At 47.9% G+C, this 15,946-nt stretch overlaps 1 protein-coding gene across 1 annotated transcript; it reads left to right on the top strand.

Annotated features, from left to right (window-relative positions):
• Nucleotides 1–8,656: 8,656 nt before the first annotated feature.
• sqor (sulfide quinone oxidoreductase) lies at nucleotides 8,657–15,641 on the top strand. The gene is made up of 10 exons (XM_061721610.1): nucleotides 8,657–8,788; nucleotides 9,947–10,157; nucleotides 10,299–10,469; nucleotides 10,652–10,705; nucleotides 10,801–10,995; nucleotides 11,093–11,302; nucleotides 11,395–11,578; nucleotides 14,189–14,256; nucleotides 14,385–14,563; nucleotides 14,667–15,641. The coding sequence occupies exons 2-10, from the start codon at nucleotides 9,960–9,962 to the stop codon at nucleotides 14,722–14,724; spliced, it is 1,317 nt and encodes a 438-aa protein (XP_061577594.1). The 5' UTR covers nucleotides 8,657–8,788; nucleotides 9,947–9,959; the 3' UTR covers nucleotides 14,725–15,641.
• The last annotated feature ends 305 nt before the right edge of the window (nucleotides 15,642–15,946 follow it).

The raw sequence follows: 15,946 nt of genomic DNA, 5'->3' as shown, positions 1-15,946 counted from the left end.
AGGGGTCTTTTGTGGATTTGTTGTGTTCTGTGACGTCACACGCTGTTGATTGTGAAGACGTCTGCTTGGGAAAAGAAAACAATGACCACCAGGGGAAGAAAAGAGGCAGGATGTGGCTGAATGAGAGAAACTTTAACTCGGACGTGCAGGCTGTTATTGGCCAGACTTGTACGACGACTTCCTGATCTAACAGCTGTTACATCCGTCAGCTTCTCTGTTCTGACTGTACAAAGGACGCTTCATAAAACGTGAAACTATAAAGGACAACAGTGAGCATCCTCTTCTCAACAACAGGTCTTCAGTCAGAGGGTCCTTAAGTCCACCGCAGAAGACCCTTCCTGCCTACAATTATAACCATCTTTAATGTCTCTTTGAAGAAACTTCAATAATGAACGTTACTGCAACCTCTCATTTCCTTTGGGGATTAATAAAGTATTGTTGAATTGGACTGACTTATGCTCGTGTAACTGCTGTTCTTCTTCCGTTTGCTTTTAGCGACTAAATGTGTGAGAAATCATTTTTATGCTACGACAGGATGACACGTGGTCCTACGTCAAACCCCATGAGACGTAGGTGAACGTAAACCCCGCATGACTTGCAACTAGATATCTTACTGCATTTACAAACACATTTTCATTAGAATAGATCAGAGGTCACTAACTGGCGGACCGCGGTCCGGGTCCGGACCCAGACGCCGTCCTGCACGGACCCAGACCTGTAATCAACAAATTACCGAGGGATTCTATATTTTGACGAGCACTTCTATTTTAACCAGCGCAGCTTTACTATTCTTTACAGCATTTGTTTAGCAGACCTTACAGACCAATAGCATACGAGTTAAGCCATCCCACATGATGCTGCTCAGCCAATCAAATCCGTGTACGTGTGCCCAATGTATTATTGTAAAGGCTTATTTATGGTTCCACGTTACACCAACGCAGAGCCTACGGTGCGCGTCGCCGCGTACCCTACGCCGTGGGCTCTGTGTCGATTTAACGTGGAACCATAATTCAGGCTTAAGGCGGACATAATTGAGGCCACCATGAGAAGTTAAGGGGGAAGGGGGCTCGTGATTGCCCGGTGGCGGCTCCGTGGCGGGACACCTGGGGCGGACAGGGAGACTCGGGCTCGCTACCGAGAAGAATACGCGGCTCCCGGGGGAGCTACACTGCGGAGGCGGCCCGGAAGGCCGGAGGAACCACCCGACCGAGCGGCAGCTGACGCGGGGAGGTCGGCTGCCGCTCGGTCGGCGGGCTCTGCCGTTTACCACTCAAGTCTGAACTGAAGTCACAGAATATAAACTGACCATCTTAAAACATCCTGACCATGTTTGGGTCCACATACAGCTGTGAGGCAGCTTTCTCCACAATGAACATAATTAAAACTAAATATCGTTCCAGGCTCAACAATGAGCACCTTCTCATGCATATGAGAACCTGACACCATCCAGCCCAGATTTAAAGTCCTGACAGGAGAAGTTAGAGCTCAGTTTTCTCACTGAGCGATAGAAAGTGGGGGCATAAGATTATAAGAGGGGAAGAAAGAGAAAGTGCAAAACTGTTCAATTGTTAAAATGTGTTTATATTCATTTATTATAAAAATGTGTTGAGACAATTATCAAAGAAAAGGGGAAATTCAAACTGCTGGTAGAGAAATAAAATAAGATAACATTTGAAAAATAAAATAAAATCTATTTTAGGCGACGGCTCCTGGGACGGAGTCGGCGGCGGAGACGGAGGCGGAGGGGGAGACGGAGGCGGAGTCACCAGCGACGGCGGAGTCACCAGCGACGGCGGAGTCACCAGCGACGGCGGAGTCACCAGCGACGGCGGAGTCACCAGCGACGGCGGAGTCACCAGCGACGGCGGAGTCACCAGCGACGGCGGAGTCACCAGCGACGGCGGGTCCCGCGGAGACGGGGCCGGACCAGCGGCCAGAGCAGTGCGTCGTGGAGGAGGCGGTCCTGAAGGCGGACCGGCAGCTGGTGCTGGGCCGCGTCACAAAGGAGGAGGTGGTCCTGGACGCACCGTCGGGCCCGAGGCCACCATGGGCCCGGCCCCGAGAGCGGCTTCCTCGGCGGTCAGGCCGACGCCGCGGACGACCCCCCCGACCAGGAAGGCCCGGGGGGTTCCGAGCTTCCTCTCCCGCTCCGAGGGGGCGCGGGGGGGGAGTAGGCTCGGCCAGACGGACCCCGGCGCGAGATTGGCGTTGGGGGTGTGTGGCAGGGTGGAGAGGTTGATGGGACACACGCACCTGTGTCCCATCCGCCTGAGTGGCTGCCGCGCCTCCACCCTGCCTGCCTTTATAAGGCAGAGCTGGACAGCAGCAAGTGGTTCGGAGGAGTTGCTGCTGGCGTGAGGTGCTTGTGCACTGTGTCCTGGGTGATTTGGATTAAATAAAAGGGTTCTGCACAAAGCTCTGTGTCCTCTCGGTCGGTCGGGCCCCGTGGCACTCACACTGCTACAGTTGGTGAAGCATGTGGCTCCACCAACCTCCACCCCTCCCCTCATCAAACACCCTCGTCTGCTCCCACCGCACCTTCCTGCTCTCAGACAAACATTCCTTCTGTCCCTGGTCCTAAATCTGCTGAAAGCAGCAGTGAAGAGACACAACAGCATGAAGAAGAAGACTCAAACCTGGGAGAAGGATGTGACCCTTTTATCAGGATGAAGCTGATCACAGCGACCAATGCTCCGCCTTCCTCTGGTCCACTAAAACTCTCCACCACAGGTTCCTGTGAGAGGTAAGAAAAGTCCTGCAGCAGGTCCCGTTCAAGCAGCTTTCCGTCGCTGACTCATGAACCTTCTGCAGAAAGCTCACTCACTCACTCACTCATCTTCTCCCGCTTTATCCGTTACCGGGTCGCGGGGGCAGCAGCCTCCGCAGGGATGCCCAGACTTCCCTCACCCCAGACACTTCCTCCAGCTCTTCCGGGGGGAGTCCGAGGCGTTCCCAGGCCAGCCGAGAGACATAGTCTCTCCAGCGTGTCCTGGGTCTTCCCCGGGGTCTCCTCCCGGTGGGACATGCCTGGAACACCTCCCTAGGGAGGAGGGACATGCCTGGAACACCTCCCTAGGGAGGCGTCCAGGAGGCATCCGGTACAGATGCCCAAGCCACCTCAGCTGACTCCTCTCAATGTGGAGGAGCAGCGGCTCGACTCCGAGCTCCTCCCGGGTGACCGAACTCCTCACCCTATCTCTAAGGGAGCGTCCAGCCACCCTGCGGAGGAAACTCATCTCGGCCGCTTGTATCCGCGATCTTGTCCTTTCGGTCACTACCCAAAGTTCATGACCATAGGTGAGGGTAGGGGCGTAGATTGACCGGTAAATCGAGAGCTTCGCCTTTCGACTCAGCTCCCTCTTCACCACGACGGTCCAGTACATCGACCGCATTACTGCGGACGCTGCACCGATCCGTCTGTCAATCTCACGCTCCATTGTTTCCTCACTCGTGAACAAGATCCTGAGATACTTGAACTCCTCCACCTGAGGCAGGACTTCTCCACCCACCCGGAGAAGGCATGCCACCCTTTTCTGATGGAGAACCATGGCCTTGGTCTTGGAGGTGCTGATTCTCATCCCTGCCGCGTCGCACTCGGCCGCAAACCGCCCCAGCACATGCTGGAGGTCCCGGTCTGATGAAGCCAACAGGACAACATCATCTGCAAAAAGCAGAGATGAAATCCTGAGGTTCCCAAACCGGATCCCCTCCGGCCCCTGGCTGCGCCTAGAAATCCTGTCCATAAAAATTATGAACAGGACCGGTGACAAAGGGCAGCCCTGCTGGAGTCCAACATGCACTGGGAACAAGTCTGACTTACTGCCGGCAATGCGAACCAGACTCCTGCTTCGATCATACAGAGACCGGACAGCCCTTAGTAGAGGGCCCCGGACTCCATACTCACTCAGCACCCCCCACAGAATGGCACGAGGGACACGGTCAAATGCCTTCTCCAGATCCACAAAACACATGTAGACTGGTTGGGCAAATTCCCATGAACCCTCGAGCACCCTGCGGAGGGTATAGAGCTGGTCCAGTGTTCCACGACCGGGACGAAAACCGCATTGTTCCTCCTGAATCCGAGGTTTGACTATCGGCCGTAATCTCCTCTCCAGTACCCTGGCGTAGACTTTCCCCGGGAGGCTGAGAAGTGTGATCCCCCTGTAGTTGGAACACACTCTCCGGTCCCCCTTTTTAAACAGAGGGACCACCACCCCGGTTTGCCACCCCAGCGGTACTGTCCCCTTCCTCCATGCAATGTCGCAGAGGCGTGTCAACCAAGACAGCCCTACGAGATCCAGAGACTTGAGGTACTCAGGGCGAATCTCATCCACCCCCGGTGCCCTGCCACCGAGGAGCTTACGAACCACCTCGGTGACCTCGGCTAGGGTGATGGATGGTCTGACGGCATCCTGTACTTCCGGTGTCCACCACCGGGTACTAGGATTGCCGCCACGACAGGCACCGGAGACCTTGCGTCCACAGCTTCGAGCCACCGCGTTGACAATGGAGGCAGAGAACATGGTCCACTCGGACTCGATTTCCCCCGCCTCCCCCGGGATCCGAGAGAAGCTCTCTCGGAGGTGGGAGTTGAAGATGTCCCTGACAGAGGGCTCAGCCAGACGTTCCCAACAGACCCTCACAATCCGTTTGGGTCTGCCCGGTCTGTCCAACCTCCTCCTCCGCCAGCGCATCCAACTCACCACCAGGTGGTGATCAGTTGACAGCTCAGCCCCTCTCTTCACCCGAGTGTCCAAGACATGCGGCCGAAGGTCAGATGAAACGACAACAAAGTCGATCATTGACCTCCGGCCTAGGGTGTCCTGGTGCCACGTGCACTGATGGACAGCCTTATGCTTGAACATGGTGTTCGTGATGGACAAACTGTGACTCGCACAGAAGTCCAACAACAAAACACCGCTCGGGTTCAGATCGGGGAGGCCGTTCCTCCCAATCACGCCTCTCCAGGTATCACTGTCATTACCCACGTGAGCGTTTAAGTCCCCCAGTAGAACAATGGAGTCCCCAGTTGGAGCACTATCAAGTACTCCTCCCAGGGACTCCAAGAAGGCCGGGTACTCCCCACTGCTGTTCGGCCGTAGGCACAAACAACAGTGAGAGACCTTTTCCCGACCCGAAGGCGCAGGGAAGCGACCCTCTCGTTCACCGGGGTGAACTCCAACACATGGCGGCTGAGCTGGGGGGCTATAACCAAGCCCACACCAGCCCGCCGCCTCTCACCCTGGGCAACTCCAGAGTAGTGGAGGGTCCAGCCCCCTTCAAGGAACTGGTTCCAGAGCCCAAGCTATGTGTGGAGGTGAGCCCGACTATCTCTAGCCGGTATCTCTCAACCTCGCGCACAAGCTCCGGCTCCTTCCCCCCCAACGAGGTGACATTCCATGTCCCCACTGTGAGGGTTTTGGTCCAGGGATTGGGTCGTCGAGGCACCCCGCCACGACTGCTACCCAGCCCACATTGCACCGGCCTGCCATGGTCCTTCCTGCGGGTGGTGGGCCTACAGGAAGGCGGGCCCACGTCGCCGTTTCGGAGAAAGGAAAGGAAAAGACTTCAGCTGCTGTCTGAAACAGACGCAGAAATAAACAGTGGCTGCGCATGCACTGTAGTTCACAGACGATGAAAAGTGGATTCTTGCTGCCACCTAGTGTCTGCCTACTGCTACAACAGCTATTCTGATTAAAATCTTGTTAAAAGTACAGGACAATCCCTTCAAAAAAGATCAGCGTTTTGTTTTTACTTAAGATAAGGTGGGATTCAGGAAGGGGATTACAAAAAAAAATTGTTTAATTTATTTTAAGCACCGTATAAAGGACTGTGACTGCGAACTACAGTCACAATCCATCACTGCTAACACAGAATCAAACACATTCAGGCGCAATTTAGTCTCGCCAATCAAGCTAAAAGTGTTTTTTAGGGATGAAACCAGAGTACCTGGAGAAAACCCAAACGAGCACGGACAAAATGTCCAAAATGTCCTCTAATCAAGTGGATACTCATTAATTTACTAATAATTGGGAAGATGGTTTCCTAATCATAGCCAGGACAGGTTTTGCAAAGAAATTTCCAAGTGCAGAAAAAAACCTGGCGATTCTACCCTTCTTCTTGACTTGTCTTCTGACGCACAGCTCTTTTTTAAGACATCTAAGAACAGTGTAATCGAAACCTGGGTCCTTCTTGAGTACTGCCAGAAGAAGAGCCTCCTTTGAGCCAAACCTCGTGAGGAGGTATTTGACTAAGACCTTGGCGAGATCCTGCATGTTGTCTTCCACAATCCCGAGGGTGGAGTCATCAGTCACCACTTTAGTCATCACCATCTCTGACAGTCGATTGGTTATTACATCCATTTGTAGTCCCAGTGCTGATTTCCCACATTCGTGTTTATATTTTGATATAAGCCGCAACAGTAAAGCAGTGATGAGGCCGTTAATTAGATACTCAGAAGAAGCTCGTTGCATTGACTTAGTATATCCAGGCAATGAATCAGAGTCCCAAGTGCACGGGGACATACTGGGGGAGGTTTCCTCCTTGGACCGTGAATCAGAGCTGGGATCAGGAGCCACGCTGCTCTTTTTGCGGTCTGCGGTGGAGCCCAGCCTGGTGTCCTCATCCTCGTCCCAGCCAATCACTCCATTTAAAAGCTTTGTGATGTCACTCAGTGCCCCAGAAACGTCCTGGTTGTGAATGACTTCGTCCCACTGCTCATTCAACAGGCCCAGGACTATTTGCTGCAGGAACTTTCCAACGGCATCTTCCGTCATGGCGTAGAGTTCCTCCAGAGCAACATCATTCTTCATTTCTTTTATTTTGGGAAGGACAGAGTCAGATAAGGATTCTCCAGGTGGAACAATGGGCTGTTTATAAACTTCAGCAGTTACCAGATTGCCATATATTTTATCCACCAATTGTCTGGAAAACGTTTGCAACACACCGCAGTCTTTGATGTTCTCCAGGTTTTGTTGGAGCTCTGCAATCTTTCTTGAATGGATCATTTCCTCAATGAAGTTTTCCACATCAGATTTGATGCTGTCAGTTGTGATGAGCTTTTCTTTTACCACATCAACTGCAATCAGCCGTGAATCTGCAGGTTCAGCTTCGGGGGTTTCTGGGACAGACCCTGGTCGATTAATCTCATCTTCCTGCAGGGGAGGTTTTGCTTGCACTGAGTTGAGCCTCAGGAGGAACCTTTTCCCTCTTGTTTTACGGGACTTCTTTAGTTCCTCCATCATTTTTTTGAAGTTTTTGTTGACAAACCCAGAGAACCTGCTTCTCCTTTGAGCTTCAGGGACTTTTTTCTTTTTGGAGCATTTGCCAAAAAAAATTCTCAATCTATTCACCACCGATGTCAGATTCAGCCGGGGTTTATGTGAGAGCTTGGTTTCATGACTTGGACTGACACTTTCCAAGTTCTCCACGATGCTGTTAAAAATGTCAGCTGCCGCTTCTGTACAGGAGGGGGTGTGAGTTGGGGGGAAGACGTCATGCTCTTGAGCGGCGTTTGGTGCCCATTTGTGAAGTATGTCTTCAATACTCTCAGTTGCTAAGACCATTTTAGATTTGAAGCTGTCGTGTGACTGCTCCGACTCCTCTGAATTATTTTTTAAAGTGGAAGTGGCATTCACCCTCTGCATGTACGATCCCAAACATCTGGCGGTGAGACACACCATGCGGCCGAGGCGTTTCATATTTGATATGAAGCCGCTGACATACACAGAAGAGTCTGGTGGTAAAAGTGGGGTTTCCGTCACTACATTTATGAGAGAATTTACTTTCTCTTCAATTTCCTCCTCGGCCAATTTCGTCAGTTCTTCAAAGTCGGCGTTGTTTTCCAGTGCGACATTGAGAACTTGGGAGAAGGACGTGGAAAAGGCATTTCCAAATTCTGCTTTTATCTCCACTCTAGATGAGGCGGCCTGGCTCATATTCTTTGCCAGTTGCTGCCGATACAGCAGTAGAAATACTCTAATAATGTCTGCTGACACGGCTTGTATTATCTCCGTGATCATGTCCAAGATAATGGTCTGCGTGTCCAGATCAATGGTTTCAGCAGCTATCAGCTGCCACTGTGTTTCTGACAGTTTCTTCAGGTTTTTAACAACAACTGGACGGATATATTCTTCTTTGACCAAGAAGGTCTTTTTCATTCCTGCTTCCTGCTGCATCATAAAGTTGTACCGTTTTTCCTCTCGTGTACTGTGCTCCAAAGGACTTGCAAAGTTGTGAAACTGAAAAAAAGAAGACACCTGAACTTATAGACTCGGTCATATGACGCGGTAATGACGCACGCACCAATGACGTCACCCCGCCTCATAGAACATCAAAATACAAACCTCGCGCATGCGTCAACCTGCCGAACGGAAAGGAACGTTTTTTTTTTTGTTTTTTTTTTTAATAAATTTTAATTTTTAAACACTATCGGTTTGTCCAAAATGCCATACTAAAAAGTATATACTAAAAAGTATACTTGAGTTCGGCACACTTTTGAGTAGGACGACACATTAATTTGCTGTTTAACGACAGGTGGAAAGTTAAACAACGACCAAATACTCGATGGTGATTGGTGGACCGCGAGAAAGGGGCGGGGTCAGGGTTTGAGATTTGGATTCTGATTGGATGAAATCTCAGCCCGTTATCCAGGGGGCGGGGCCTCCGAATCCAGTAGTGTGTTTTATCTCCAGTCAGCTCAGTCGCTGTGTTTCTCCCCGGACGAGAAGAGCCGATCTTCGGGGGACAATCTCATGAAAGTAGGCGGTTAGCACCGCTGCCACCGAAGGTGAGAGCCGGTCCGTGTCTCCGGGGGTTCAGGTCCAGCTGCACCGGCAGGTGCGGGACCGGGAGTCGCTACGCAGTCTGCGTCAACCAGTCCAGTCCAGGGTTCACGGCCGGTTCAGATCAGCGTGATCGCGCATGCGTCGTACCGTCAAACTCCTTTATAACAGTGTCGCAGATCCCTTTAATGCCAAATTCACTGATCAAAGAGAGGATGTTATGCATTTGTACGTATCCTGTTGTTATTACGAGCATGCAGGGGTTTTAGTCCATGGGCCAGAGCCCAACAAGGTGACAAAACTTACTTATGATTTTTGAAAAGATCCATGTCTGTAGATGATATTTTGGTATGATAACCCTTCCTGAGTGGCAGCTGTATCATAGTTATCAGCTCATGAAGTAAATTACATTTTAGCTGCTGCATATCCTGGTTTAGACTCATGTACAGGATATCTGTCAATGTTTTACAATATTGTCTTTTGTATCATTTTAAAGGGGACCTTTGAAGCATTCATTCAAGCTAAGATGTGAATCTTTCTGACCAACATAGAGGTCACTGCAGCTCTTTAAACTATAAACAACACACATTTTTACACAATTTCCACCTAAATGATGTACTACCTTTTAGCCCTGTGTCATCTAGGAACAACAGAGACACAAAATACAAAAACTGGAATACTGATAGGACCATAAGGATTCAGGAAATCTATCACATCTTAGCTTGAATGAAATAATGTTAAAGGGGACCTTTTAAGCAAAGACAATATAGTGAAACATTGACAGATTTCCTGTACATGAGTCTAAACCAGGATATGCACCAGCATCTAAAATGTAATTTTATGAAGGGTGTGGCTAACTGTGATACAGCTGCCACTCAGGAAGAGTTATCATACCAATATATCATCTACAGACATGGATCTTTTTCAAAAATGATAAGCAAGTTTTGTCACCTTGAGTGGTGCTGATATCTGGTCCTCAGAGGATATGTTGAAACAGATGGACGTGATCAGAGAGGGTTGCTGGCATGTCCACAGTCCAGTAACCAGCTAAACCCTTTAGATGAGGACGATGTAAACATGGAGCAGCTGAACAGGAAGTGCAGATTGCTGTTGGGTGACTGCATGAATGAACTGCTGCCAACCAGAACTGTCCCTGTGCGCAGGATCAACAACAGGATGGCGTCCCTGTGTCATCTGCGGTGGTGCCACCATGCTGGCATCGCCGTCTCCCACCTCCACACCAGCAGCCGTGTCTGCGCTCAGCAGCACTACAAGATGCTGGTCCTGGGAGGAGGAAGTGGCGGCATAGCCATGAGCTCTCGGATGAAGAGGCTTTTGGGGGCCGAGAACGTTGCCGTCGTGGAGCCATCTGAGGCAAGGACCCTCCTTTTACTGTCATCTTTCCTCCTACACCTTAGTTATTAGATGATCAGAACTGTTGTTTGGGTCACCAGACTCACAAGAGTGTTTTCACTGTCGTATAAAGCTGTTTCTAACAACCTTTCTGTCTCTCAGATGCATTACTATCAGCCAATATGGACCCTGGTTGGTGCTGGTGCAAAGACCGTAGCCTCTTCGGGACGTCCCACCGCCAGCGTCATGCCGTCTGGAGTGAAGTGGGTGAAAACCAAGGTTCAGGAAATAAACCCAGACACCAACACGGTCCGCACAGAGGATGGGACGGAGGTACGCTCCTATCAGGAGACGCTTATCTGTCACTGTTCAATAAAATTATAGATTACTGGAAAGCATATCATTGTAGTTGATTATCCTCGTCTTTTATTGTTTTTTTATGAAGCTAATGATGTTTTAATAGCACCATGGTTTATGTTCAGATACTGTTAAGTCTCTTCTTTTCACTTCCACAGATCTCCTATGAGTATTTGATTGTTGGTCTTGGGTTACAACTCCACTATGAGAAGGTGAAGTCCTGCTGTCTTTTTACTCTTTTACATGCTGGGAGAAGAATCGGAGCATTGTAATTATAGTTGTAATATATATGGATATATATCTATAGATCAAAGGTCTGCCAGAAGGGTTTGAGCATCCGAAGATCGGGTCAAACTACTCCGTGGAAACTGTGGAGAAAACATGGAGGGCTCTGCAGGACTTCACGGAGGGCAACGCCGTGTTCACGTTCCCCAACACGCCGGTTAAGTGTGCTGGTGCGCCTCAGAAGATCATGTACTTATCAGATGCATTTCTCCGAAAGGTAACTGGTCCCTGGGATCATGTGATCATGTGGTGGGAAGAGTCAAATGAAAATGTCCAAATCTCATGAAGGTGTTTTTTTATGCACCTTTTTTAAGACTGGAAAAAGGGAAAAGGCCAAGGTTATATACAACACTTCGCTACCGGTGCTCTTTGGGATCAAGAAATATGCCGACACACTGTGGGACATTGTGAAGAGCCGTGACCTACAGGTGAACCTTCGCCACAACCTGGTTGAGGTGCGGGCTGACAAGCGAGAAGCTGTGTTTGAAAATCTTGACAAACCAGGCGAAACCAAAGTTCTTGAGGTAACTACTGCACATGTTTCCTTCAGGGAAGGGTTTTGTCGCCTGACGTGTGAAGTGCTGCATTAGTTTTCTCTCTTTCTCTTCTCAACCAGTATGAAATGCTCCATGTTACACCACCCATGGGGCCCAGTTCTGTGGTTAAAAGCAGTCCGCTGGCTGACGAGGTTGGCTGGCTGGATGTCAACAAGGAAACCCTCCAACATAACAAATATCCAAACGTGTTTGGGATTGGAGACTGCACCAATCTGCCCACGGCCAAAACCGCTGCAGCCGTCGGTACGTAGCGGTCGTCTTTATGCTTCACAAGCCCGGACGTCACCGCGTTGCCACGTACCGCCTGTGCTTTCATCTTATGTGAGCAACTTGTTCTTTTTGTTAATTGATCCTTAAACTCATATTGTGCAATGTCCTGTGCACACAGCGCCATAAAACCATAAACCGCACCCATATGAAAGTTGAATTGTGGGGGGATTACTCGTAGCATCCGGTATAGGCTCCTTTATTCCTTCATGATCTTTGTCTTTGAGAATATTTGCACTTCTGCATTCTAACAACACGCGTGGAACTAGTCGACCGTGATCCTGTCTGCCGGGATAATGCTGATTTTCTGTGTCGGCGTCATTTCCGCTCTGTGGATAACGAAGTCGTTGATGACACGTTTGTGACCATTGGGTGGAGTAACGTTAGTTTTAGCTTGATCATCTCACGTAAGCATGAACTGTAATAACATGCAGCTGCATGAACAGCTTCTCAGGGGTTTAAAGATGCACCTCTCATTACCAGGCTGTGTTTATCCGTGTTTTTATACATTATCATATTTTCTATGAGGAGTAATTTGTAGTGGATCAGACCAGAACCCATGAAGCGCTTTGATGACCAGTATTTGGTGTTTAGGAGATGGAGAGCTTGGACTAATGTCTGAATCAGATTTTTTTTACAATCTTAGATCATACTCTCGTTCTTTTTAAATGTTGTTTGAGAAACGAGGCGGGCTAGTGTGTGTGGTTCTGCCCTCACGCAGGACCTGGTTCAAAGCCCTGTTCAGCTGCTGGGTCCCTGACCTCTTAGCGCTGTTGTTCAGCTCCGTCACCTTGGACCGTTTCAAGTTTCCTCTACTTCACGATGATCGCTGTGCTCAGCAGTTTAGTTCAGCCTGGACTCGTCAAAGTTCATTCTGCATGTACTGTAAAATGCTGTTGTCATTAGTACCCAGAATAAAACAGTAGAAGTGGTTAATGACGCAATACGAATACAGCAACATGACCATGGTGACCGGCGTCCCATTGCATTACGTATGCAGGATCGGCTGCACACTGAAGCACCAGCACACCCTTCAGGCATTTTTATCCTACTGCAGATTTTGCAGTTTGCATATTGCGTGCTGCAACGGTAGCGTCACACGCAGGTGAAAACAGAAACCCGTGTGAGATGATTTGAGTTCTGAAAAATTGGATAAAAACGTGCTGAAAGTGCTTATCAGAAGATGGGGACGCTGCGGTCGTGAAGGGGGGGACTTGGTCAGCAACAGTTCTCAGAACCTCCTGGCTGGACCAGCCCGTATGACACCAACGGACACACCATGTTCAAAGTCTCCATTCTGATGCTCCGCCAAAGACTTCATAAGGTCATAACCACATGCTTAAGTGCAATGGTCTGCTTGCTTGTCATTGGCTGATTAGATTTTCAGATGTGTAAGAGATCCGAAGTAGAAAACCTTTTGCACACCAGATTAGATAGATAGATAGATTTATTTATTTGCCGAAAGGTGCGTCGGAGGAGGAAAGCTGCAGCCAAATTTAAAAAGAAAACTCCTGCACACCTTCTTCTCACTGTACTTGTGTTTATTAGGCCAACGTTTCGGTCATAGACATTTTTCAAGGCATCAAGCAGATCGGAAAAAGAGCTTGTCTATTATAGGCTGGTAGGCCTATGTGGTCCAATCAGGCGCCGCAACATGATCATTCATAACAAACACCTGAACACATTCAAACAAGGTCACATACCGAAGTGTAGTCAGTAAGCATCACTTAAAAGCACAGGGAAAAAGAGATAACACTCACAAAGTGTACATATCAAATACATCAATCAATGATTATCTAATCCAAAAGTATAATCATTAGAAAGGGAGGATGATTATACCTGAATTGTCAATCTTTGTTGCAATCTAGATGTGTAAGAGATGAAAGCGTAGAAGGCTGTCGGAGATGTCGCAGAACAGCTCAGAGGATTAACCTTTAGCGTGGTCCACTTTGGATCAGATCAGCCAGTACTTTTCTCAGTACCACACCTGAACAGGATCACAGACGAGGTCAGTGTGCTAAACACTGTTATCCCAAGTTGGAGGTTCAGCACCGGGTCTCCCGGTCATCTGCAGCATTGACGTCCCTGCTCGTCTCCAGGTTTATAGGCCAGTGTTCCTCAGTCAGAGCAGTAACTATCCTGGGCTCGGACCTCGGGCTCCAACGTGAACCAGCCCGGTTCTTCTTCTTAATATATTCAAAACTGCGTAACTTGGAGGGCACGCTAAACTTTGACCTTTCATTGTGCTTATTGTTATGATCCTAATGCCTGCCTAATAAGATGGTTCATTCGTTTATTATCTCTCAGTAACTCAGGATCCTGAAGATGTTGGTCCTCGGTACCACACTGGCCACCAATGATGGTTACGGAAAAACTGAAAATGACTCCAGCCGTGTGCTCAGCCTCTACAGTTTGACACTCAAGGGCTCTTGTGTTGGTAGTCGGCATGCTTGTCTCAGTGCAGCGCTGTTTGATGCTGAACATGGAAAAACGTGGCAAGATGCCTGAAGCCGTAGAAGTATCTGGGTTGATTTAAGTTTTAAATGTCATAAAGAACTTAAAACCTTTTTTTTTTTTCGTGTTTAGCTGCACAGTCTGCAGTCTTGAGCAGAACCATCAGCAAAGTTCTGAGAATGGAGAAGCCGGATAAGAAGGTAGGTGGCACCTGAGAATAACTGTGATCCACGTTTTGATTTTGAGGAACTTTTTCACTTTTCTGCTGGACGTGACCCGTCTGAGGAGGGGGCATACAAATGCACATCGGTCATGTTCTTATTTGTAGTACGACGGGTACACTTCCTGTCCGTTGGTCACAAGCTACAACACGGTGGTCCTGGCAGAGTTTGACTATGACGGACAGCCGCTGGAAACGTTCCCCATCAACCAAGCCAAAGAAAGAAGGCTGATGTATTACATGAAAGCAGATGTGATGCCCCACCTCTACTGGCATGGGCTTCTCCGGTATGTATTCAGCAAATTAATGGTCAATAATTACATTTGTCACAACAGCTACTACAAAGGTGGTTTTTTTTTCCCTCTTTCTTTTCTTGCGACCTTTCATCAGGGGGCTTTGGGGCGGACCAGGACCATATCGGAAACTCTTTCATCTTGGGATGAAGTAAAACCTTCCCAACAGTTTGTATTTCCACTGTCCTAAAACATAACAGAAAAACTAGCACAAGGATACCATTATATCATAATCCATAAAAGGATTTTAAGGGTTATGATGCTGCACACTTTCAACCATAGTGGTATTTAATTTTTTTGCAGGAACCACAGACTTTTAAATGTTCAGTGATTGTTTTCAGGTGGACCTCAATGAACCCAGAAGTCTCGACCAAAATCCTACAGACAAACTGAAATGAGGCTCATCCTGCTTCTCGCTTGCAGAGATGATGTACGCTTCAGTTTTTGGTCGATCCCACAATTATTGCTGCTGATTAGATGCTGCACCAGAACACCAGAGCTGTGGTTGTTGCCCAGCAGTTTATTTCCGTTGCTGTGTTAAAGCTGCGCGTTTGTTGAGGTCAGGTATTATGAGCCAAATCTTTCATCATGTTAGGATTTAATTTGGTTGGTCTGACTCTATGTTCTTTAAGAGTTGTTTTTGGTGATGTGAAACTACCACAAGTGCTTTTAATTACTCTGAATCATTGAGTCGGACAGATTCTCTTCATAGTGATTGTTCTGTGTGGTGAACAGAGTTATTCATATAATGAAAGGATTTTCTTTTCAATAAAGTGATTCATAATAAAAATAAATACACAAAATTGTGGTTCTCTTGTGCCAGTCGACAGACAAAAATGTATGTATTTGCACTGTAGTTTAAACTATATTGGATTTATCAGGGATATTATTTGTTTTTGCTGGGAAGTAAAAATGGTGCTTTCCATTGCAGGTTAATGCACTGCTTTCATCCATTCCTAATTCTATAATGTTCTCTTCAAAATAAAGATTGTATTTTTCAGGCTTTGTAGGCAACAAAAATGCATAAATACAGTGTATTAATAAATAACGTTTGGTTTTGTATGTTCACGTAGCTACGCAATTTCATTTCACTGATCACTGATGTGTACTGTTGCTGAAAATCTATGGAAATGAATAGTTGTTTTTTTTTCTGATATTTTGTTTAAGTAAAGTTTTTTTTTTTTTATAGAAACAAGAGTTTAAATTTAAGATTGAGAGAGAAAAAGTGTCATTTTGCATTTATCTGTTGACACCATTTCTGCCGTTTGTTGTCAAGTTTTGTCTGTTGTGATGTTGTACATCTCTTTATTTATGGATGTTCGGTACCCGTCTGGGAGAGATAGATATATATATATTTATATATATATTTTTTTCTAA

The sequence above is a fragment of the Cololabis saira genome, chromosome 5, assembly GCF_033807715.1.
Source record: "Cololabis saira isolate AMF1-May2022 chromosome 5, fColSai1.1, whole genome shotgun sequence".
In the NCBI taxonomy this organism is placed as follows: domain Eukaryota; kingdom Metazoa; phylum Chordata; class Actinopteri; order Beloniformes; family Belonidae; genus Cololabis; species Cololabis saira.
Note: the sequence above shows the minus strand (reverse complement) of the source record. Positions and strands in the feature narration are given on the sequence as shown.